The sequence below is a fragment of the Podarcis muralis genome, chromosome 7 (assembly GCF_964188315.1).
Source record: "Podarcis muralis chromosome 7, rPodMur119.hap1.1, whole genome shotgun sequence".
NCBI lineage: Eukaryota > Metazoa > Chordata > Lepidosauria > Squamata > Lacertidae > Podarcis > Podarcis muralis.
The window spans coordinates 73,159,766-73,184,383 of record NC_135661.1 but is presented as its reverse complement, the minus strand read 5'-3'; the positions used below and the strand labels follow the sequence as shown (position 1 = coordinate 73,184,383).

The window sequence follows — 24,618 nt, the reverse complement described above, 5'->3', positions numbered from 1 at the left end:
TCAGCACAAAAACTACAGGACCACAGCTTAGTGGTAGTGTCCATGATTTGCGTGCAAAAGGTCCCAGGTTCATTCCCCAGCATCTCCAGGTAGAGCAGGGAGAAACAACCTTTCTGAAATGCTGGATAGCTGCTCCATGTCATTGCAGAGCAAATAATACTGAGCTGGATGGACCAAAAGTTTTACTCAGTATAAGGCAGCTTCCTTTGGCCTAACCAAGGTCAAATGCATCTGTGGTCTTCCTGGGATATGCTAATGTAGAACTAGAGCCATGATTAAAGCACTGGTCTTTCTCTCCCAAGTCTGGATTTATTCAGTGAAGTAGATCTCATGTTCAAACGTAGCAGCTGAATTTTTCATTGAAATGATAGGGCTGTAACTTTTCATTGGCTTAAGCAATAGCTTTATTAATGTTTAATTGACTTAAGATGTGCAGGAGATAATATATACAGTTAGCTATGTTTGCATGAGCTCCTGGCCATTGCACTTTGTGTACAAAAGTGCAAATATATGTTAGCACCACCGAGGAGATAAAATTGCCAAGTGAAACCGAAAATGACACAATTAAAAATTCAGAGAAGATAGTTGTGACCCTAATTTTAAACATACGCATGTGTGTGAGTGTTAGATATAATTCCTTGTAATTAGCTGTATAAAATGAACTGTAGATGGCAAACTCCATCCGATGTGCACTGTCTGGACAAATACATCAGGTATAAGGTAAAGGTAAAGGTACCCCTGCCCGTACGGGCCAGTCTTGCCAGACTCTAGGGTTGTGCGCCCATCTCACTCAAGAGGCCGGGAGCCAGTGCTGTCCGCAGACACTTCCGGGTCACGTGGCCAGCGTGACATCGCTGCTCTGGCGAGCCAGCGCAGCACACGGAACACCGTTTACCTTCCCGCTAGTAAGCGGTCCCTATTTATCTACTTGCACCCGAAGGTGCTTTCGAACTGCTAGGTTGGCAGGTGCTGGGACCAAACGACAGGAGCGCACCCCGCCGCAGGGATTCGAACTGCCGACCTTTTGATCGGAAAGTCCTAGGTGCTGAGGCTTTAACCCACAGCGCCACCTGCGTCCCACACATCAGGTATAGGCAGTGCTATTTTTTTTAGAAAAAGAGGTGCCGGAACTCACCATGAATATCTCCCTTGTTCTCTTATAATAGCAATGGCACCCACCTGAGAGGTGCCAGAACTGAGTTCCACCAGGTTCCGGCAGGAAAAAAGCCCTGGGTGAATGTAACGAGCAGGTGGATGTGATTGGCCAAGACAGCCTGGTCTGCCTAATTAGGCATCCCCACCCTTGGAGTTTGGCAAATCTAAACAAATGTAGTATAAACACCAACAACTGGGACACACTGGCCTGCGAGCTCTCCAATTGGAGAACAGCCTTTACCAAAGGTGCCATGGACTTTGAAGACGCTTGAACTCAGGATGAAAGGGAGAAACGTGGTACGAGGAAGGCACAGTTGGCAAACCCTCACCGTCATCAACTCCTGCCCGGAAACCAATGTCCCCACTGTGGAATGATGTGTGGATCCAGTATTGGCCTCCACAGTCATTTACGGACTCATTGTTAAAACCGTGTTTATGGAAGACAACCTTACTCAGTTACGAGTGATTGCCAAAGAAGAAGACCCTTGGAGTTAAAATGGAGACGTATGTGCACTGCCCAGAGCTTCTTGGATAAGAGCATGGGCAGCATGCAAACACCTACCTTGATCTGTCCCTTCTTGTTCTGGATCAAAGTAAGTGTGGTGCCATAGACTTCCACAGAGACCATCTTGGTGACCGAAGCTTTTCTGCTCCCCCAGGCCTCATTTTCTTCAGTGATGGTGAAAGCCTTCAAGTTCTTCTTGTCTGTGATGGCAGCCTTAGCAAGGACATAGGTGCAGGTGCCCTGGAAGTTGAAGCGTACTCCATCGAAGGAGATGTAATGGGGATCGCCAGAGACTGAGCAAGTGGCTGAGCCAACGGGGTGGCATTTATGGACGCCGTCCACTGCCCTACACTCCTCACCAGGGCCACAAGAGGTTTCCTTGCAGGCAACCGCTCCACCAGCCTGGCACACACACTCCACATTGCACTTGCTGGTTGGGTAGAAGGTTTGCCCAGCTGTATAGTACCGCTCCTGGTAGACGCAGCCACACTGAGACATGGGGACGCAGCGGTCGCCGCTGAGCACAAAGCCTTCATCACAGACACAACCTTCTGCACAGTGTGCTGAGCAAGGCAGAGGGGAGTAGAGGCTGCTGCAGGTCTGTTGGCAGCTCCTGGCACAGAGCTCATAGTGGCTGTTTCGGGGACAGACCGGCTCTGGAATGGGAGGGTTAGAAAATGCATTTCCCATCAATATATCATTTCCCAACGAACTCTTCTATTTCCATCACTACACCGGAGACTAACATAAACCCAGGTTGTTGTGACAGCATTGCTTCCCCTGTTTCCAATGTTCGGGATGTGAGTGCTGTTGCTTATGTAGCCAAAGCTGCATCACCCCCACCCCCCCATACAGGAAAGGGAGATGTCAGCAGGCTCAGGAGAACCTTAAGGGGCAACCCACCTGCCCTAAATAGCCCAATGGAGACATAGCATGCTCAGGGGGCCACAGATTATTGGCTGCCTGTTGCAGATGTGGAAAACTGTGGGAGAGTGAAGAGGAAATGGAAGGGTTGGAACCAGGGCTGAGGGCCGCCTCAGCAGGCAGATGCTGGGAGGTGGAGAGGAATGAGACATAGGAGGAAAGAGCAATGTGTAGGGACAGGGAAATCTGCTAGTTCTGGTTTCTCAATGTTAAACCCAGTTCTCCATATTTCCACATCAGTTTGCACCTCCCCCCCTTAGAAAACAATGCCCAAATGTTCCCATAAACATTCTTCAGCATTTTAGAGCAATTTTCTCCTTATATATTTTAACGCAACTTTCCCTTTTATAGCATCTTTTCCCCCTGTGTTATTGTCATTGATATATTCATTTGTTATCCTTTACCCTACCTAATATATGCATTTTTGGAGCACATTACTTGGCTGGAGAAATGCATTGTGGAATTTGGAAAAGTGTAGATTTTGAGGGGTGGCTGCCTTTTGGTTCACCCATTGCTTTGGAAAGCGTGAATTGTGTAATTTCGCCGTCTGATGAGAACTGGATCAAATCTTTATCACTCCTATCCTTTATGCCATATAACCTGCCTTGCACCTTCTAAACTAACTCCATTCTACACAATCCAGCAATATTGAGGGGCCCAAGCTTAAAAAAAAAAACTGCCCTAGGGAGCTCCACCCTCTTTGCAACTGGAGCAAACTGGATCATACTTACTCCAGAATATGTGGATCCTCCAGATATATATGGTCACCTGTATGGCTTGGCAGGCTGCAGTGTAAGCAGCAATGACATGGCCCAGCACAGCCTTCTGACCATTAAAGGTGCAGTAGTCAAAAACACAGTCCAGGAAAAACACCTCAGGGTCAATTCTGCCATGGCACTCCCTAAACGGGCCCCTCTTGTCCACCAGGAGTCCACATTCTGCACTGACACCTCGCTGGCGCTGGGCAATGTTTTCCAAGTCTGGACACACCCTGGGGCTCACTTCTCTGCATCCAAGGGACTCGGCCACCTTCCAGCGCCGTCCCAAGGCTGTCGAACCTGAGGCTGCATCACTGGGTGCCAAGTCATCTTGTTTGTTGCTGTTGAAGTTGCCACAGAGACCGCCAAGGGCCCCTTCGTAGGACTTTGGCACAGTGACCGTGAGGCGGCTTTGCCAGTCAAAGTTGATGGTGAGGCCGAAATCTGTTTGGGTCACAACATCCCAGCCCTTCTGATAGATGAGGACTTGGTCCAGGCCCATCCTGTAGGGCAAGTTGGTCAGCAAACCATTCACCTGAGAGGGGAGATAAAGTGGGAAGGGTAAGTGGGGAAGATCATGCTCAAAATCTGGTGCTATGGCTTTGAGCTATGCCAAACGATGGCTTAGCAAAGACATTTTTGGTGCGTACAATTTACGTGCGATTGCTGACATGTGGGTTCTTTTGGACCCAGAAGAAGGCAGAACGAGGGTGGAACAGAGGGTGGAACAGGGTGGAATGGGGACGGGGCACGCACATATGTGCTCCATAGATGTGTGCAGGATTTTAACAGACTCGCTCCCCAAAGGAGGCCTCATTTAGACTCACCAGAACTCTTCCATGATGAGCCCAGCTGACTGTTATCTCCAGGCCATAGACTTGAACCTTGACCAGTTTGTTGAGGGATGTAGACCAGCTGCCCTGGCCCGAGTTCTGGACTAAGACTTGGAAATCCACCAAGTCGTTGCGCTTCTTGCTGAGTCCTGCAAATGTGTAGAGGCAGGTGCCCTGGAAGTTAAAACTCTGACCGTCAAAACCGTGGTAATGAGAGTAACCGGCTGCAGAGCAGGTGGCATAGCCAGTTGGGTAGCAGTTCTGGAGGCCATTCTCCACCCTGCACTGCTCTCCAGCCTTGCAGCTGGCAGGCTGGCATTTCATCTGCTTGCTCTGCGGGTCACAGATGCAGCGCTTTGTGCATGTGCTGTCTCCCCAGAACTGCTCGCCGGGAGAAAAGAGCTTCCCTTCGAAGGCACAACCGCAAGCTGCCTTGGGGATACACTTCCCAGCTTCTAGCACAAAACCCTCCTTGCACTGACAAGTTTCCACGCAGCGTGATGAAGAGCAGTTGGAAGGAAGAGCTTGGTCGTTGCAAGTGGCTGGGCAGGCTGAGCCGCAGAGCTTGTACTGGCTGTTCTCAGGGCAGGAGAGCACTGCAAAAGAGAGAGACAGAGAAGAACGAGGGCACAATTATCCACAATCCCTTTCTTTTTCATTGGGATTTATTATCAGAGAGATTGCACACCCATTACTCCCAGCACCAATGGTAAGACAGCCTTTAGGTAGATTGAGATGGATGCCCCAAGCTGCTGAGGCTGGGTGTTGTGAAATAGAGGCAAATTGTTTGTTATTTAATTTACAGTGTGACTTAATACAGTTGCCTCCTGTGTTTTATTTGTTTTGAGCAATGTATAAGTGTTTTGAATTTTTGGGAAGGAAAGCATTATGAGCACCACCAATTTTTCTTCTGGGAAATGGGCAATTTGCGTTGCCCACAACAGTTTCTTATATTTCCAAATGTGATCCTGGGCCCAAAGGAGCTTGGGGACCCCTGTCATAAGCAATTAATTCTACTCACAGCAGCCCGTGAGTCTTCTCCAGTCCAACAGGGTTACGCCTTCCCTCTGGCAGGCATCAGCATAGCTCTGCAGTGCTTGGCACAAAGTCTCTCGGTGGCCTTCATAGATATAGAGGTCATAGGCACAGTTTTCCACAAAGATTTCAGGGTCAACGACAGAGTGGCATTGGCTGAACGGGCCGCCCTCCCGTTTGCTGATCCAGCCACAGAAAGTCTTCACTTTGTATTTGATGAGCACCTCCAAGGTGACCTTTTTGCATTCTCCATGGCAGTCATCCCAGCAGAGCTTGTTGCCATCTTCCACTTTCCAGCTCTTCCCAAACTCCACAGGGCTGGGGGCCAAGGACCCAGCCGAGGTCTTGAAGTCATCAGTAGGGTCACCATTGTAGTTACCGCACAAGCCGCAAACGTTCTCAAAGAAGCTGCTGGGAATCTTCACCCAGAGTCGGTTGTTCCAGTCATAGGAAACCTTCAGTGAGAAGTCAGTCTCGATGAAGACAGAGGTCCCGCTCTGGTATAGACGTAGCTTCCCCTCTTGCAGGGAGATGGGCAGCTGGGAGCGTTGGTTATTCACCTGGTACAGAATATGTTACTGTTAGATATGCATTATGGAAGCCCCTAGTGTAGGGTGATAGAGTTGGGAGTTGTTCCAACTACCTGCTGTGAAACAGGACTAGCCACACCCAATGTGGCACCCAATGTATGCAATCCAAGTCATGGTGTGCCACAATAAGCTATTTAAAATAGAACTACACATGTCCATTCAGAAATATCAGGAGGGATAGTCCTAATAGGATGATCAGTCCTCAGTGTAATTAGCTGACCCATTCATCCCTGACTGACCCATTCATCCCTAGCCTGATATGGGCCCTGGTTCATGCAGTTAAGACAACGAAATGCTATTGTTCTTACCCTGACTATGCCATACTCCTTTCTGGCCACACTTATGTGGTATCCATAGACCTGGACTGTCACAAACCCTATGAAGGACACGCTCCGTCTGCCTTGGTTCTCATTTTTGGCTGTGATGTGGAAAGCTGGGAGTGTCGTGTCCGATCCACAGGTCTTGGCCAGTGTGTAGGTGCAGGTGCCCATGAAGTTGTATTTCTGCTTGTCAAAAGTACGGTAATGGGGGTCACCCAGAGACCAGCAGGTGGCAGTAGACTGTGCCACACATACAGGCTGGCCGTTCCTGATCTGGCAAGTCTCCTTCTTCCGGCACTTGGTGGAACTGCAGGATGGTTGGGGGACAGGCTGAGAGGCTGGTGAGAAAAGAGGAGGGGTTAGTATAACAGTGGGGAAGAGAGGAAGAGAATGGGCACAAGAAGAGAGAGAGAGGAGAGGTCGAATGGGTGGCCTTCGACACAATCAGAGCAATAGATTGAGGGATGGAGGAAGCCAACGTTTTCCCCTGTATAGCCCAACACATCCAACAAGTTAAATGATAAAGTTCTCATAGTAATACTTAAGCTGTCCTCCCATTGTCTGACCTTCTCCATATACACGCCAAAAACTTGGAGATGAAGGTTGGTGGGTCCATGCCAATGTTTCAGGCCCTCAACATCATGCATGCTGCTAGCTAAAGCCTCTAAATGTGCACATGCTCAAGGCAACATGTGCAAAGGGCTGCCTACCTAGGCATGCACAGCTATATAGGCACTGCACACAGCAAAGGCTCTTGCACTTGAGGCTATAGGGCAAAGACCTCCCAAGGAGAATTTCAATGAATTTTTTTTTTTAAGGATTTCCCCCCAAAATCTCAAAGCTACACATGCTTTCCTGCCTTGCACACATTTTCTACTAACATTTGAATTTAGAGAAGCTCCTGGTGACATTTCTGTCCATCTTCTCTTATCTGGCCAGCGCTCTGCTCCACTCAGCCAATCCCAGTCCAAATGTGTTGCTGTGGCAAGAGGTCCCTCCCATTTGTTTCCAGGCAGAAAAGCCACGAGAGAGTTGTATATGACTAAGACTGTCAGCTACTCAGTCCTGATTGCACACTCTCTCTTCTTGCCATGTGGGCAATCCAGAAAGACTACGTAAGACTGGGGTGGGGGGAGGGGGAAACTGCTGCTATGGCAGATGATCCACTGCCCATCAGTGTTGACAATACTGAGCTAGGTAGACCAGTGGTCTGACTCAGTATAAGGAGCAGACTGCTTTGGAAGGTGGTGACCTCTCCAACATGCAAGGTTTTTAATCAGAGGTTGGATGGCCATCTGTCATGCATGCCCTAGTTGAGATTCCTGCATTGCAGGGGGTTGGACTAGGTGACACTTCCAGCTCTACAAATCTATGATTCTAAGGCAGGTCCTATATTCCTATGTCCCCATGAATTGGAGGCTATCTTTGTATCCAACCCTTTCTCCAAGAATCTCAGTGCTATGTACAAGGAGGTAAGCCCAATTTATTTCCACAAGAGCCCTGTGAGATAGGTTACGTTGAAAGAGAGAGATTGGCCCAAGATCACGCATTGAGTTCCATTGCTGAGCAGGGATTTGGACCCTGCAATGCTGATCATCCTTTGCTCAATGGAAATTCAGCACCTTGATCTCCCACCTTAACAAGCCCCGCAACTCACCACGATGGCAGAGTGCCATTGCACCATAGGCATTCCTGCTGGCAATGCCAAAACTTAGCAGGGCAAAGGGGGAGCTGGGATGTGTCATGGAATGGGTGCTTTCTTTCTTCCCCAGACTGTACTCGCTCCAGGAGTATTCTGTTCCTGGAATCTGTCTCCAAGAGGTGCCACTCAACGCACGGCCATCCATGGTGATCCCAGAAGCAGCAGCGGTCTTAGCAACAATGAACGCAGAATTGTCAAAGTTCTCCAGGCCTCCGAGGGTGTAAGATGTGCAGTAGCTGAACACGTCAGGGATACTAAGGAGGAAGGGGTCGAAGGTCAGGCCAGAATGGGTACCACCGGTGCAAAAGAAGAAGACCTGGATGCCCACATTGGCTGTGATGTAAATGGGACCCGAACGTGAGACTTTCAGCTGAAGCACCTGCCCAGCCACAAGGTTGTAGTTCGTATGGATCCCACCAGAGACACAGGTGACTGTGGTGGGCTGGGACGCCACTATGTACGCAAGGTCGTACTTTGTCTGGAAAGAGAGTGGGAGGAGAAAGAAGGCCCGGCCCCAGCTAGACACTGGCAGAAGCTGCTCCACCACATGGTTGCAATTGGTGTTCATATTGGCGCAGGTGTGCCCACTTAGCACAGCCACTGGCCGTGCTGATCTTACAAGGGTGCCAGAGAGGTCTTGGCGGCTCTGGAGCTGGATGGCTTCGTAGGGAGAAAGGACGGCATTCAGCTTGCTGCCTGCTGGGTAGATACGCCCCTGGAATCTCACGCTGCCCTTGAGATGGATCTCCACCGCAGTGAGGTCCTGCCACGCAATGATGGAGAACTCCTTGTATGAATTGGACAGCTCTCCAGGAGGTGTGAGGACATAGTATTCTGTGCCTAGGCTGTGGACTGGGTAGATCACAGTGGTGTCGGCTGTATTCTTCTTGGAGTTGAGGGCCAACACAGAGATGTCTTGGTTAGCTTTCACCACAACGGTGTAGCAGAATTTAGCTGTGCCGGCCATCTCTGCATAAGCTGGTATCTTCACTTTGGCAGTCTGACCCCGGGCGAGGGGGAATTGGCTGTGGAACTTAGATTTGTAGACTGAGATGGTGACGGTGGTAGAAGGTGAGTAGCCGGAAACGTAGAGCTGGAACTGAGCTTCAGAGTAGTCCAGCTTATGGTTTTGCAGGAAGGCTGTGATGAACTCCCGGCCAGTGGGCATTACGGCATGGAAGCCTGGAAGAAAAGAAAGAAAAGTAAGCATGCTCTTCTACTGTCCTTCTGCAACCCAGAAAGCACTTTTTGGGGGCTGCCATCTCGCGTGTTTTTAGGCACCTCATGAGATTTGGGGAGCGAGGAGTGGGTCACCTGACTTGCCCAAGAGCACATCCCAGAAGACTTACCTCTGGGTTTGGATCTCCAAAGGTATGATGTCTGGGTATTATAACAGGGTCTATAAAACCCCCCCACCAAAATATCTGACAGTGGGAAATAAATATTTTGTTTTTCCTTTAATTGAACAAGGACTTTATGGGAAGACAGTAAAAGAATCCAAATGCCCAAGTAATGCCCACAAGTCTTGACAATGTGCCCTACCAAAGGGTTATCCCATCAAAACATTTCTGTACACACCCCAGAAATAAGAATACTTATTACATTATCTAACAGAGTACCCCCATGTCAGACGTTTCCAACTTCCCAGTGCAATAGGCATTTTTGGAAATTGGAGAAAGTGCCATGGGCGCCCCTCACAAAATGAATGTCAAAAGGGTGGCATAACACAAAATGGATCTAGAAGAGCAGAAAAAGAGACGGGACCACAAAAGATCAGAGGGGGAGGCAGTGACATCAGCCCCACAGAGAGACATTCTTTGCTGCTTCCCTCTGTTCAGCAGGGAAAAGATGGCGAGTGTCCAATCCTCACACCCAACAAAATGTGGGCATGCCTAAGGGGTGGTGTTCAAAGCAGGAGAGGCTAAGTCAGTGCAAATGGGAACTGATTGAGAAAAGCAAACACTTCTCTCATGCATTGTGGATATTTGAGGTGGCATAGACAGAGGTCATGTGTGCCAGAGAAGATACGGGCAGACCCATGAGCCCCTGGCTCATGCGGAATATCTGGGCTTCTCATGCATGTGTAGTTAGCTCTTTTTCAAAAGGTTTCATTCTGGCCATCAACTGTTTTGCTGGGGAAAGGGAGACTGAATCCAGACTTGCCTCGCTGCCCTCTAACAACCTGCTTGCTGGATTTCATTTATTACCTACTGCTACTGCAGCTACTGCTACTTCAAGCATCTCTTTAACTTTAAATGAGGCTGAGGTGGAATTTGCACACATATAAGTAATGTGAAAATGCTTTTAAAAAAAGTTTTGAAAAAAATATATTGAATTTGCCATAGCTCACCATTGCCATCTAGTGCCACACTTGTATAATGCGCTTTACAACACACTTAAAACATTTTATTTGCAGCTGTGTAGCTGAGTCCTATCAGACTAGGCATCCCTTCAAACAGGGGACTCTTTCAAAGGGAGGGCTTCCCCTCTAGGCCATTCCTTAAGTAGAGGGACCAGCCTCTGCCAAGGAGGGAATACCTAGAATCCTGTGTAGATATATCCTCTGCTTTCTGAAGCTTCAAACTGACACTATCTTCTATAATAATATCTCAGACTTTCCACTGGCTAGGAACTTGCTCTTTTTTAAAAAAGGAAAGAGTAGCAGGGAGAAATAATTAAATTCTCAGGACCCCAGATTTTGCTCAGGATGAAGAAATAGTACATTCGATTCTGACTCTGTTTATTCACACCCTCATATTCCGCGTCCTTGCATGCACACAGGCAGTGGTGGATTTACATATAAGCTAAACAAGCTGTAGCTTAGGACCCCACTCCCTTGGGGGCCCCAAAAAATTTAAAGGAAAAAACCTGGATGTACATTTCCAAAATATAAGATACAAAACAAATAAAATAAAACCTACATTCAGCAACAGTGTTTTGTGTTGTGTAGGCTCCTATGATGTAAGTAATGGGCCCCGCCTGCTAGCCTGCTCCCTAGAATATCACTGGTTTGCTCCTTTCTATATACAGGGTGCCTACATTCTGCATGGACTGGTTGCATGGCAACATGTGCAAATGACTTTAGATTCCTATTAGGTTCATAAATTACCATATAGCATATATTCAACACAAAAAACAGCGACCATTTGTTGTTGACAAAGGACAGCTGGACATATGAAGGGCCCCATTACCTTCAGCACCTTAGGGCCTCATCAAACCTAAATCCAGCCCTGCACACAGGTACACATATCGCTACACACTGAAGTGTCGTGGCCCGTCTAGTCTTATTATCTACTCTGGCTTGCAGAAGCCCACAAATGTCTCAGGCAGGGTAGGGGTTAAGACACTCTTAGCCCCGTGATCCTTTAAAGTGGTGATTCCTACTCCAGGTGGGCTCACAAAACAAGTAGAATCCACTGCATATCACCTGAAGGATGTTCATTCTAGTACATGATTTGAGGGTCCGCCTAGATTTTGCAATCACTAAGCCCACAACCAGCCCATATCCAAAGCCTGTACTCCTGACAATTCACTTAATTTGTGGCAAACCTCATCAGAGGCATGGATACATTGCCTATAGATTTCCCCAACTATGTGACTCTTATCTGCCACCTATTGTTATCTGGTCACATGGCTGAATTGCAGGTTGCCCATTCAGTTCTCCTATTTGCAGACTTTCGTTCTTGGACGATTTCCTAGTCACACCACCCAAGTCTCTACTCACCACTGAGGAGGGTGAGCCCCACAGCGACTGGCAGCAGCATCCTCATCCCCATGGCTGCAAAACAAGAAGAGAAGAAAGAGGAATGGCACTTTGGTGATCAACCTTATGATGCAAGTGCATCAAAGAGTAAGGACCAAACTAGAGCCAATGGTAAATGTGTGAATGTATTGTTTCTTTTTCTTTACTGGCATACAGTATGATATTCATTCTGCATCTTCAAGGAGTCAACCTTTCAACATGGCATCATTTATGCTTTGGAGCTCCCTGTCTATTAACATTATGCAGGTACCTTTGCTATCCAGTGGTACCTTGGTTTACAGACGCTTCAGGTTACAGACGCTTCAGGTTACAGACTCCGCTAACCCAGAAATAGTACCTCGGGTTGAGAACTTTGCTTCAGGATGAGAATAGAAATCGCATGGTGGCAGCGGGAGGCCCCATTAGCTAAAGTGGTACCTCAGGTTAAGAACAGTTTCAGGTTAAAAATGGAACTCCAGAATGAATTAAGTTCTTAACCTGAGGTACCACTGTACTGTTTTAGATGCCTACTGAAAGCTTATTTTTCTACCAATTTTTGCTTCTGTTTACTGATTCTATCTGTGTTTTCTCTTTTTTGTGTATACCCAGGTGGGGTTTTTTTAAGGTTTTGTGAATTTTAGCTGTGTTCTGTTGATAATTTTACTGATAATTTTTGCTTAGAGAGTTTTGTGATTAAGTGGTCTGCAAATCTTTCTGAATGAATAAATATGTCAAACCCTCCTTTAAGAAATACTGCATCTATCTATTAAGGCTGTCTCATTTTATAGGATTAAACGGTTAGGAACAAATGGAATAAAAAGTCTTTGATGGATGAATCACTTTATTTTATTTTATTTAAAAAATTACTATATCATTAAAAATAGCAAGAGTGGGTATTAAGCAGGCATTCCCAATTCTCTCTTGCAAAGCACAGAGTGCTTCTTCTAAGATGATGCTTGCTGTGAAGTATATTTTTTCCTCTAAAAACAAAGTATGTTTCCCCATTTACTTCATTTGCAAATCTATTAAGATATAATTTTGAATATAGCCTGCATACGGACTTCTGAAACTGGATAGCACATAATCAAAGAAAGCTCGGTGGACTTATCCATTTCCTCACACTCCTCCCATGTTCATTTCACAAGAAAAGTCCACTTACCTGCTGGGAAGCTCCTAATTCTCTCGGTGACAAGTTTGCCACATTTATACTGGAGGGAGTCCCCAGCACATTAAGGGAGCATATACGGAGGTGTGTGATAGGTTGAGTCATTGCTTCCTGGAGGAGGGACAGTAAGCTCAGATTTGGATCAATGCACATGCAATTCTCCTTACCACGAAAGTGTTTACGTGTTTAAGTTTGGATTACTTAAAGGATCATGAGTTGGAGTGCTTGGGGCAGTGTGGTTTACTCAGCGCAGTGTGCTTAGGGCCCAAGAGAGGCTTTCTGGAGAAAACCTTGAATTTCTTCCCAACAGTACTAAAAGGGCATGCAGTACATCCTCTTTTGCAGATGCATCCTGTAGATGTTTACTCAGAAGTAATCCCCACCAGTGGAAGCTGATTGATTAGGACAAATGCCTCACCACTGCCCGACCAACCTCCTATACTAAGAACTGGCTGGCGCTTTGCTTCCAGGCCCAATTCAAGGTGCCATTGCTGCTCTTCAAAGCTCTACATTATTTAGGCCCCAAATATCTGAAAGACCACCTTCTTTCCTACAGCTCGTCTCTGGGTCTATTAAGATCAACAGAGGAGCCCCTCTTGGTAGTTCTACCTTGCACATAGGTTTTGTAGTGATGGCCTGGCAGGGGACGTTCTCTGAGGTTGTGGAACTCCCTCCCACAGAGATATGTCTGGCTTCTTCACTACAGCTTTTGGTGAAATACATCCCTCTTTGACACCTGAGATATGTGCTTTCCGGGTTCTCCCTATCTCTGTGGCTGTACTCTGCTGCAGCTGTTTTTAATTCTGAATTTTAAATTGTTGTTACCTGCCCTGGGACCTGCTGGTGAAGGGTAGATAATAAATGGAATTAATGATAATGACCACCACAGTGTGTCCTCAGCCAGCCCCCTCCTGCCTGCCTTACATGCTACCAGTCTAGGGGGTAAAACTTCCTGACAGTTTCTACCCCTCCTCCTCCTCCTCCTCCTCCTTCTTCTTATCACTTGTAGCTGAGTGAGATTGTCTTCCATGAATATGGTCTTGACAGTGTGTCTGTAGGTACCAATAAACTGAAACTGACACAGGGACAAATAGAAGAAGATGCTTTTACCCCGGTATGGTTACCCTTTATCACATACACAGCCCACCAAGAAAACAACAAGAACCCGCCAACAGCATATGAATCAATCTGGCAAACACACACACACACACACACACACACACACACACACACCTCACTACAACCAACCAAACCCTAGGCCACCCCCAAGGAAATACAACAAGCGAATAGTAAGAGAACCCACACAACTGACGCTGACACAAAACCCCACACATACACTAAGTAGAAGAATTGAAGCATTGCCACCCAACCCCACCCCACTCACCATTCCCCCTCCCCCTCTTCTTCCTAACCTAACATTGTAATGTCTCACAACAAATGAAACTGACCTGTAGAAAACGCAACTTGGAAAAAGAGACAATGCATTTTTATTTATATTTTGTAAATTAAGAAATCTTTAATATATATTTTTTTAACAAGTGTGACTGTAGGTGACTATGGAGGACAATTTTGGATCTGCACATCCTTCTGCAGTGGGGACATAGATTGATCAAGGTGAGGATTTGCCCAGCATGCCTTCCACTTAGCTTAGCTTAAGGGATCTTCCTTTATTAACATCTCTAGCCTTCGTTTCTTACTCTCACACCACACGCCCCTGTCTTCACTACTCAATGCTACCGCACCTCTTACTCTAACATTTCTTGGAACCCCCTCCTTAAAAGAGTTTGCTGAGCCCTTTGGTCAATATTTGTTGCCTCCTTTCACATGGGAGGGGATGGGAATAGATCTTGGGCAGTCATGGCTCCTTAACCCTCTGTTGACTTAAATCATGTCAGTCAAGAGGATTAAGAGCTCATGCCACCCACTGGAACTCACCCACTACAAATGTTTTCTGTTATTTGATGCCTTGTGTTGCATGTTACACCGAGGGACTTGGCCAGGGGTGGCCAACTCAGTCATCCAACCAATGACATATGTGGGGACATAGAGGCCACCTTCATAACCCTAGCACTTACAGACAACTGGGCTGTTTCCCATGAGATTCCATTAGTTTCATGTAGCGCTTGAGGACAAATGGAGCACACAGAATGTGACCGTTTTGCTGCAGTAGATGCAAGAATCCACCAGAACTTTGCTGTGACCATCTGTGCAGAGCACAAACTTGAGGGTTTAAAGTGACCATTGTGGGCTGTGACATCACGAAATGCTCAGGATGACAGGCATCACTCTTTACTTGTGAGCAAACAACAAACTCAAGATCCTGGATTGTGCACCCGGTACAAAAACAGAGGTGCTGAATGAAACCTTATCTCTGCATCGACTTTTTCTCCAGTGAAGTCAGATACCACAGATGAAAAAGATGACATTATGTCAAAGGAAACTGTTTGCAAAAACATCTACACTGGGAGAAATGTACACGTAGATGCTGACAACTTTCAAAAGGACTTTTTTTTTTTAAGGGAACTAATGTGGGAATGCACAAACTGACTTTAATATTTTTAAAATGTGTAATTGACGGGCTCATCCTAGGGTTGCCATACATCTGGAATTTCCCGGACATAGCTGGAATACTGGTAACCCGTGTCAACAATGTCGTTTTTGGCGATTAAAAAAAAACATAGCTCAAAAACGTCTTTTTTGTGATTATGCCAAAAAAGCTCAACAACCCTAGTTCATCCAAACCTACTCCTTTCCAGTGAGTTGAGTTTTTTTGTTTTGTTTAATCCATACTTTCTGGCTGAGGCATAGGATATTGTAAAATAAGCAAAACTGCATACAAAATTATGTGCACTTGGGGAAATGTTGGGGGGGGGGTGGAATCATGTATATTAGACTTTTAAAAAGAACTACTGGTGCAGGAATGTAGCAAGCTGAATCTCAGACTGGAAAAAATGAGAACCTGAGACAAACAAATTAGTTCACGGTCCCACATACCCAGCATGAGTTGCAGATTTTGCTGGATTGAGCAATACAAGAGAATGAATGTGGAAGCCAAGCTTGCTGAATACCCCTGTGTATTCAGGAAACTGCTGCTGCAATATATCTGAAATGACTCAAATTGGAGGGGAAATCATTTTATGCTTGGTGTTTCCTGCTTACAGCAGGGTAACATGAAAAGCAATTTGTCTTAGGTGTCTCACTTAGCACATTTATGAGCTGGTGCTATTGTGAACCACAGGACAGCAGGCCAGGGGTTGCCCCACAGTGTGGATTGTGGATGTGTAAGAACAACAAGAATGGCACAGCAGCATTTTGGAATTGAACATGGCCACAACTTTATTGATTACAGATGTAAGCAGGCATTGGCTATGTATCCTGAATTAGCCAATGCGCCTGCAGGATGATAATCCATCATAGTTGATCCTACTGATAAGGAAGCCCCTCACAACACAAGTCATAATGAGGCGAAACCCACCAGGTGACCATTTGATGTGTTTCTATGGCTTCAGGATATAACACTCACCCTGGAGCCCTTTAACCCTGAAATTTGATCCTGAAACTGAATTTGATCCTTAGCTTTAGGCTAAGGATCCAACCCTATGCCTTTTCCCACCAAAAGTTGTGACAATTGCTCCTAATAAGGCAAAACCAAACCAAAACGAAACAAAAACCCAGACAGGCTGAAATTCCATTCCGGCCCCAACTACAGCGATCAAATAATTCCACAGCAAGGCCAGACACGTGCCCTGCCCACTTACCTTCGGACAGAGCCACAGCATTCAGGGTGGGCAGGTGGGACGTCCAGTTTGTGACTGTACTGCCCAATTGTAGCACAGCTGCCTTTGGCCTGTTACCTGGGCATAACAGACCCTAACAGGTCTGCTGCCAGAGCCCCACCACACCCCCAGGGCTGAGATTGGCCCGTTTGGCGGGCAATCCCACCAGCACCCACAGCTGCCACAGTTGCGTGGCAATACCCGCCCCCTCCCACAGATGGGTAAATAAAGACACGGACAACAGAATTTAGGTTAATGGGCAAAAAATGGCCACAACTTTATTGATTACAGGTAAGAGCGGTATTGGCCTTAGGCATTGGCCCTAAGAGACTATCCGGTTCTAACCGGGAAGGGTTAAACACCAGCAAGGGGAGCCCCCCGAGATGTACATCCGTAGGCGCTCCCCGAGGGGTTACCACTCGGGAGCACGCTTTAGGCCCTAGCCTCCATAGGTTTCGGACGAGGCGACGCCCCTCGGAGTCCTTTAACGAACCACCCTTCAAGGATTGGGGGAGGTGATGGCGTTCCTCCCCCCCGACCTCAATTTGCATAACAATACCCCCGGCCAATGCCTAACCGCCAAAACCAAGGAGTTGTGACGTTTTGCTACGAGGTAGGAGAAAAAACCAAGTGGCTTCAAATTCAGCCAATTAGCCAAATGGAAAAACTCCTACCAGGCCCCTTGCGGTGACCAGCCGAAGCCCATAGCAAAGTCCAAAGCACGCCTAAAGGGAGGGTGGGTGGGAAACCACGGCTGCAGCGAGGAGAGAAAAGGGGCGAGCCCAGGCTATCCTGACCTTAAGTGCCCTCCGGAAGATCCGCCCCCGACGCCGCCCCATTGGCTGGCGCCGTCACTGAATAATAATGAGTTCCTGAGTCCCGAAGGGCTGGAGCTAGCCCCACGAGAGTGTGGGTGGGGTCGTGAGCCCCGCAAACCCCCCCCTCCTGAGATCGGGAGTGGCTTTGACACAGGACTACCCCCGGCTCACCAGCACCCAAGCTGGGTCGCAACTGCTGCCGCCCTAGAAAAGCTAAGCCCTCTTTATTAGTGGAGCCACGCCAAATAGTTATTCCTCTGTTTACTTTCTCTCCATATGCCAATAACCCTTATCTGTAACACGACACAAAGCAATTGCAGCCACACAATCAGCACAAACTGCTTCCTGTTCTTTCCTGATTCATATGGTTGCCACAAAGCTCCATTGCTGCAGGAAACATCTCATGGTCGGGGGTATAGCAAAAATGTCCTCTGTTGACTCACAGATTCCCCTTGTCCACACCTCAGATAACTGAGCGCTCATGAAGGCTCAGAGACTCTCCCATCAACTGCCTGCTTCTGTTGCCTCTTGTGCTACCATGTTCCCCTTCCCCAACCCTCAAGGCCATGACATAGAGACAGAGAATCATAGAGTTGGAAGGAATCACATGGGTCATTTTGTCCAAGCCCCTCCAATGCAGGAATCTTTTGCTCAACATGGAGCTCAAGCCCACGGCCCTGAGATTAAGAGTCTGGCATGAGCACCTGACATCCCTGGGGATGCAACCATGTTTCAGCTAGCAGTGTCAGCCAATTACAGTGATTAGTGAAAGCTGAACCATTTGTATCCTGTGTGCCCTTTTGGACATTTTACTTGGTAATTTATCTCTTATTGTGTAATGACCGTTTGTAAAATGTTCAGGTATATCATCTCATTTATTGGCCTCATGGGCCAAATTGGGACTCCTGCTGGGCCAAATTTGGCACATGGTGACCCACAGCTTCCCCACCCCTGGTGTAAACAATGCTGCACTAGATGGGCCAGATGGTCTGATTCTGCAGTTCCCCCGGTTCCTAGGTGCAGATCACTTGCTCTGCAAGCGCAAGAACCTTCGCCTGCATATTGCTGGTTCATAGCATAAATGCCCAATTTTGTTCCATGCCCATGTAACAAACAAATAAACAACACCTCCTGAACATGCAGAATGATGAAGGAAATACATTTAATTTCCTGACCTAGGGACTTGTCCCGGAAGATCAGTTTTTGACTGGAATTTAACCGCTCGCTACGAAGTCTCAGAGAGCCTATTATTCTGTGGTTTGTGGCTCTCAGCCAAAGCTCTCCCTGGGGAATATGCATTGCTTGTAAATCACTGTGTAAGTTTACATTGCCAGAGGATGGAGTTAAACAGAAACCTCCCCTGTGTTAGCTGAAGGTGTTAGACAAATAAAACACCTGACATCCTACTCACGTATATGAGATTCCCACTGAAGCCTGAAGACGTACACCTCAAGCCGCCCAGACCCAATGACCAAAGCAAACCATCCCTTTCTCCCCTCTTGGAACCCAGGAGGATATTGGATGCAATTTTCATGTGGGCTTACTGCAAAAAATATCTGATTTAAATAATTGCATCTCCATCTAAAAACAAAGCCCTGTTCACTAGTCATTCAGGCACACCTTCCTTCACAATACTCCAGTTCATTTTTAAAAAAATAATTTATTTGGTTTTTCAGATTAAAATTTTACAATCACATATCCAACATACAACATAAAACAAAATTCCAAAGAATCTCCTGTACTTCCCTTCTCCCCTTTGTGGGTCCTATTGTTAATCATTTCCTCCTGCATCTTTTATGATAATCCAAATTTTTTACATCTCCATTGTGTCCAAAATTCACCATTAAACCACAAGTGTTATTCCTTTTTTTTGTATATAATTTTATTAGTTTTCCATTTAATAATATACAACCATATCATTGTTATCCACTTTACCTCTCGGGCTCTTTAGAGCCCATCAACTTCCTTCCCTCCCACCTTATGGCTTTCAAAATCATCCTTTATATCACTGCATTTTATACATTTTCCAATTCTGGTTTCATCCCTTACAAAAAGACATTAAAATTTAGGTTAAAATAAAAAGGGAGAACGTTTCTCCTTACGGGTCTTCAGACAACCCTGCTAGTGATGCTAAATTGCTTAGAGTAATATTTCAAATATCATATAAATTTACTCCAGTCCTTTTGGAATATTTGATCATGCTGGTTTTGGATTTTTCCTGACAGCTTCACCAGTTCTGCAAAGTCCATCATCTTCCTCTGCCACTCTTCTTTCGTTGGTACTTCTTGTTGTTTCCATTTTTGGGCTAAAAGAATTCTTGCCGCTGTTGTTGCATACATAAACAGTCTTTTTATCTTCCCTTGGTATCTCTTCACCCACTTCACTATACTTTTGGTTTCTTAACAAAAGTATTTTTAAACATTTTCTTTAACTCATTATCTATCATTTCCCAGAAAGCCTTTACCTCTTTGCAAGTCCACCTCACGTGGTAAAAGATACCTTCCTTTTCTTTGCATTTCCAGCACTCAATAGTTCTTGTCCTGTAGCAAATTTAGATATCTAAACTACAAATGTTATTCCAATCCTACTAACTATTTTAACCGTTTACAATGGTTTTTAAGATAGATTATAAATTTCCCCATTCTTTTAAAAAAATTGGTCTTCCTGATTTCTGATTCTTCTGGTCATTTTAGCCATTTCAGAATAATACTCCCGTTCAGTGGTAGAGCACCTGCACCTGCTTTGCATGCAAAAGGTTCCAGGTTCAATCCCGCCATGTCCAAGTGAAGCTGGCAATGTCCCCTGCCTGAAACATTGGAGAGCTGCTGCTGGTCATTGTAGACCAGGGTTTCCCAAACTTGGGTGGCCAGTTGTTTGAGGACTACAATCCCCAACTGGAGACCCAAGTTTGGGAAACTCTGAAACACTGAGCTAAACTGACTAGTCTGGTTTTTTCCCTTCCAAAAATATATATCCCGAGTCTGTTGATACTTCTCTGATACACAGTGCAGGGAAAGTCATGGCTCCCCAGATGTTGCTGGACTCCCATCAGCCCCCTGCCGGTATGGGCAACAGGCAGGGATGATGGGAGTTGTAGTCCAAGAAGACTTGGAAGGTCACAGGTTCTCCATCCCCCTGGTAAGAAAAAGTAGTTTACCAGGGATAGAGGTATTTAGCAAAGAGAGGGCTCATCTATATTTACCTTTTGTCCCGTGCTTCCAAGGCAAAGGTCTCACACTTTAAAACTCTGTTCCTGAGCAGCTACTAGCTAAAAACACTGTGAGGTGCAGGGCCGGATTTAGGTTTGATGAGGCCTTAAGCTACTGAAGCTCCAGGTGTCCTTTGTCAACAACAAATTGTCACTGTTTTTTGTGTTGAATGTATGCTATATGGTAATTTATGGACCTAGATACAAGCAGTCCATGCAGAATGTAGGCACCCTATATATAGAAATGAGCAAACCAGTGATATTTTAGGGAGCAGGCTAGCAGGCAGGGCCCATTACTTACATCATAGGAGCCTACACAACACAAAACACTGTTGCTGTATGTAGGTTTTATTTTATTTGTTTTGTATCTTATATTTTGGAAATGTGCATCCAGGGTTTTTTCCTTTAATTTTTTTGGGGGCCCCCAAAAGAGTAGGGTCCTAAGCTATAGCTTGTTTAGCTTGTACAGTGGTGCCCCGCAAGACGAATGCCTCGCAAGACGAAAAACTCGCTAGACGAAAGGGTTTTCCGTTTTTCGAGCTGCTTCTCAAGACGAATTTCCCTATGGGCTTGCTTTGCAAGACGAAAAAAATTCTGGGTTTGAATTTCTGTGTGGTGGGTGGCTGGGGGAACAGTTGGGGAGGGGTTTGCAAGAATCTGGAAGCTTGTGGTTTTTTTCCTGCATTTTTATGATTTTCTGTGACCATTGGGCCACTCTGCTGTTTTTTAAAAAAAATTCTGGGTTTGAATTTCTGTGTGGTGGGTGGCTGGGGGAACAGTTGGGGAGGGGTTTGCAAGAATCTGGAAGCTTGTTTTTTTCTGCATTTTTATGATTTTTTGTGACCATTGGGCCACTCTGCTGTTTTTTTTAAAAAAAATTCTGGGTTTGAATTTCTGTGTGCTGGGTGACTGGGGGAACAGTTGGGGAGCGGTTTGCAACAGTTGGGGAGGGGCTGGGGGAACAGTTGGGGAGGGGTTTGCAACAGTTGGGGAGGGGCTGGAGGAGCTTTTCAGGCGATGCTTCGAGGTGACTGATTGCACCACCATCACCCTGCGGGAATTCTGGAAGGACCACTTCAACATCGTCACCTGCTTGAAGATGATCACCACGGCCTGGAACGGGATCAGCCAGAGAAATTTGAATTGCGCTTGGCATTCCTATGGGATTTCGTGCTTCGCAAGACGAAAAATCCGCTAGACGAAAAGACTCGCGGAACGAATTAATTTCATCTTGCGAGGCACCACTGTACATAAGTCTGGCACTGGTGAGGTGGAACAGCCACCCGAGCCCCTTTGAGAGAAATCACTTAGGAGATTAGCCATCCTCTCATAGAATTACAGAATCGTAGAATTGGACCCTGATGGTCATCTAGTCCAACCCCATGCAATGCACGTTTGCATCACACTTTTCCCTATAGGAGGGCTAGAGACTATAAAAAAAGAAAAGAAACAAAGCACACAGTTTGAGGCCTCTGCCCAGGGCCACCAATTAAAACCTTCACAGATACCCTGGTTCCTGCAAGCACCAGGTTGGCAACCCCTTCAAAAGGCTGTGGGTCTGCAGGATGTCTGACTGGGGCCTCTCATAGTTCTACTTGTAAATTATAGTTCCGGGGACTCACTGCGGGAAGCCATGCACTTCAAATAGCTCAGTTGCTTAGAGCATGGTCTGATAACGCCAAGGTTGCAGGTTCAGTCCCCGTAAGGGACAGCTGCATGTATTGCAGGGGGTTGGACTAGATGATCCCCAGGCTCCCTTCCAACTCTATGATTCTATGAAACGAGTGTTAAGTGTACTTCAAATGAATGGCATGGTGCATGTGGCCATAGTGGAGCACACACATCTGTAAATGTCATCCACCAAAGTGACCATGGCCAACTCAGTCCCTAGACTGAGCTGAGGCCATTCCAAACCAACAGATTTCGGCAAGGTTCTTGCCAAGTTAAACAAAAAAGTGTGGAAGCCAAATTTCATGGGTTTGCGTAAGAGGAGGTTCAGGATTCCGCTGGACTGATCCCAGAGTAGGAGTCTCAAGCCTGTACAGACCATTACATACCCCAGAGCCAACATTTGTTCATCATTATTTGCAAGAAGGGGAGTGGAAACAGATGGTGCCCCGAGGGAACAGCTGACGAATAGTGGTCTCCATTGAACATAACAAAATAATTTATAATAATTGTGGAAACGAAAGGAAAATGTGAGCAAAGGGGAAGAAATGAATGAAGTGGGACAGTATCTGGGAGACTTAAAAAGATGGATATGAGTATTAATGCACCACTGTTATGAGATGTGGGTGGCGCTGTGGTGTAAACCACTGAGCCTTGGGCTAGGCAGTTCGAATCCCTGCGAGGGGGTGAGCTCCCATTGCTCGGTCCCAGCTCCTGCCAACCTAGCAGTTCGAAAGCACGCCCAAAAGTGCAAGTAGATAAATAGGTACCGCTCCAGAAGGAAGGTAAACGGCATTTCCGTGTGCTGCTCTGGTTTCTCCAGAAGTGGCTTAGTCATGCTGGCCACATGACCCGGAAAAAGTGTCTGCAGACAAATGTCAGCTCCCTCAGCCAGTAAAGTGAGATGAGCGCCACAACCTCAGAGTCGTTTATGACTGGACTTAACTGTCAGCGGCCTTTTACCTTTTTTTATTTTGAAACTGAGATATGTACTGTTGTATGTACAGTGGTACCTCGGGTTACAGACACTTCAGGTTACAGACTCCACTAACCTGGAAGTAGTACCTCAGGTTAAGAACTTTGCTTCAGGATAAGAACAGAAATCGGGCTCCGGCGGCGCAGCAGCAGCGGGAGGCCCCATTAGCTAAAGCGGTGCTTCAGGTTAAGAACAGTTTCAGGTTAAAAATGGACCTCTGGAACGAATTAAGTACTTAACCCGAGGTACCACTCTATATGTGCTGCTTATTTTAGGGAACCTAGCATATTTTTATATTGCTTTATTTATATTTTATACTGCTTTATGCATGTATTTTATATGGCTATTTATTTTATATCGCTTTTATATAAAGCAGTGTTTTGTGGGACACACGTTTTCTGCTGCATTTATACTGCTCTGTTTCATTAGGAACAGTTTTATTTCGCAAATAATTGTAGCGTTTTGTCTCTTTTTACAACTGTGCATTGTAGGCTGCCCTTAGTCCTTATGGTGAAGTGTAGTCCGATAAGCTCTGTGGACTTAAGGCTGAAGAACACTGCTCTAGACCATATTGCTTCCTTGCCTTCTTGCTTGAACATCGCCATGAGTTTCCTACCAGACCTCTCACATCTCTGCATATTCCCAGAGTTAAAATCATGCCGACAAAGTGAAGTTTGCAAAAAAAAAAAAAAGCTTTATTGATTCTTAAGCAAAAGTGCCACCATTTTATTAGGCGGTCAAAGTAAACCTGATATCAGGTTGAGCAACACTGAACTGTGAAGCCAGGGAATAAGCCATGCCAAGGAATTTTGCCCGAGAGCTTAAATGCGAAGTTTCTCCCAGAAGCAGCATAGGGAGGGGTTCATTTTGCTTCAGGCACCTTTTAGGCCTCACTAGAAGAGAAAATTGTGAAGAAGGCAATGTGAGTGTATTTATGCTTCAGTGAGAATCTTCCCAATGCTTCCCGCAGCACTGCAGAATTTCATTTAACACGTAACGGCTCAATTTGCAATGACTTTGCTCTCTGAGTGTAATTAATCAATTACTCCTGGTTTTACAACCTGCTGCTGGCTACCAGATGCTATTTTTTTCTGTCTGTAGGGAGTAACTGCCTGCCTGCCATCCAGCCTGCTCTCTGGGGAAAGGGCTGCATGGCAGGAGCTGCCTTGTCCTCTTGGCCTGGACACTGTCACCTTCTCTGCTCCTGGATTTGATCTGGGATGGAAGGATGCTTCCAGGGAGAGGCTGCTCTTTTTAAAAGACAAGAACTTAGAAAACCCCAAGACCTGTAACTTGAAGAGGTTGAGCCTGCTTTTCCATCCTTCCTCTTATTCCTGGTTTCGCCCCTTTTGTGTCATGACCTTTTAGACTGCAAGTCTGCAGGCAGGGATTTAATAACCAATTTTTGTAAACTGCTCTGAGTGCCTTTTTAGCTAATGAGCA

The 24,618-nt window shown here is 46.2% G+C and overlaps 1 protein-coding gene across 1 annotated transcript in view; it reads right to left on the bottom strand.

Annotated features, from left to right (window-relative positions):
- LOC114602436 (IgGFc-binding protein-like) overlaps positions 1 to 24,618 on the bottom strand; it is a 70,941-nt gene that overhangs the window by 16,104 nt on the left and 30,219 nt on the right. Inside the window, exons 17-24 of the mRNA XM_077932486.1 lie at positions 12,724 to 12,772; positions 11,547 to 11,600; positions 7,778 to 9,004; positions 6,109 to 6,458; positions 5,197 to 5,770; positions 4,170 to 4,771; positions 3,316 to 3,877; positions 1,718 to 2,316 (exon numbers count right to left, since the gene is read on the bottom strand). Of these exons, the coding sequence (XP_077788612.1) occupies positions 1,718 to 2,316; positions 3,316 to 3,877; positions 4,170 to 4,771; positions 5,197 to 5,770; positions 6,109 to 6,458; positions 7,778 to 9,004; positions 11,547 to 11,600; positions 12,724 to 12,772 (4,017 nt within the window). The remainder of the gene's footprint in view (positions 1 to 1,717; positions 2,317 to 3,315; positions 3,878 to 4,169; positions 4,772 to 5,196; positions 5,771 to 6,108; positions 6,459 to 7,777; positions 9,005 to 11,546; positions 11,601 to 12,723; positions 12,773 to 24,618) is intronic.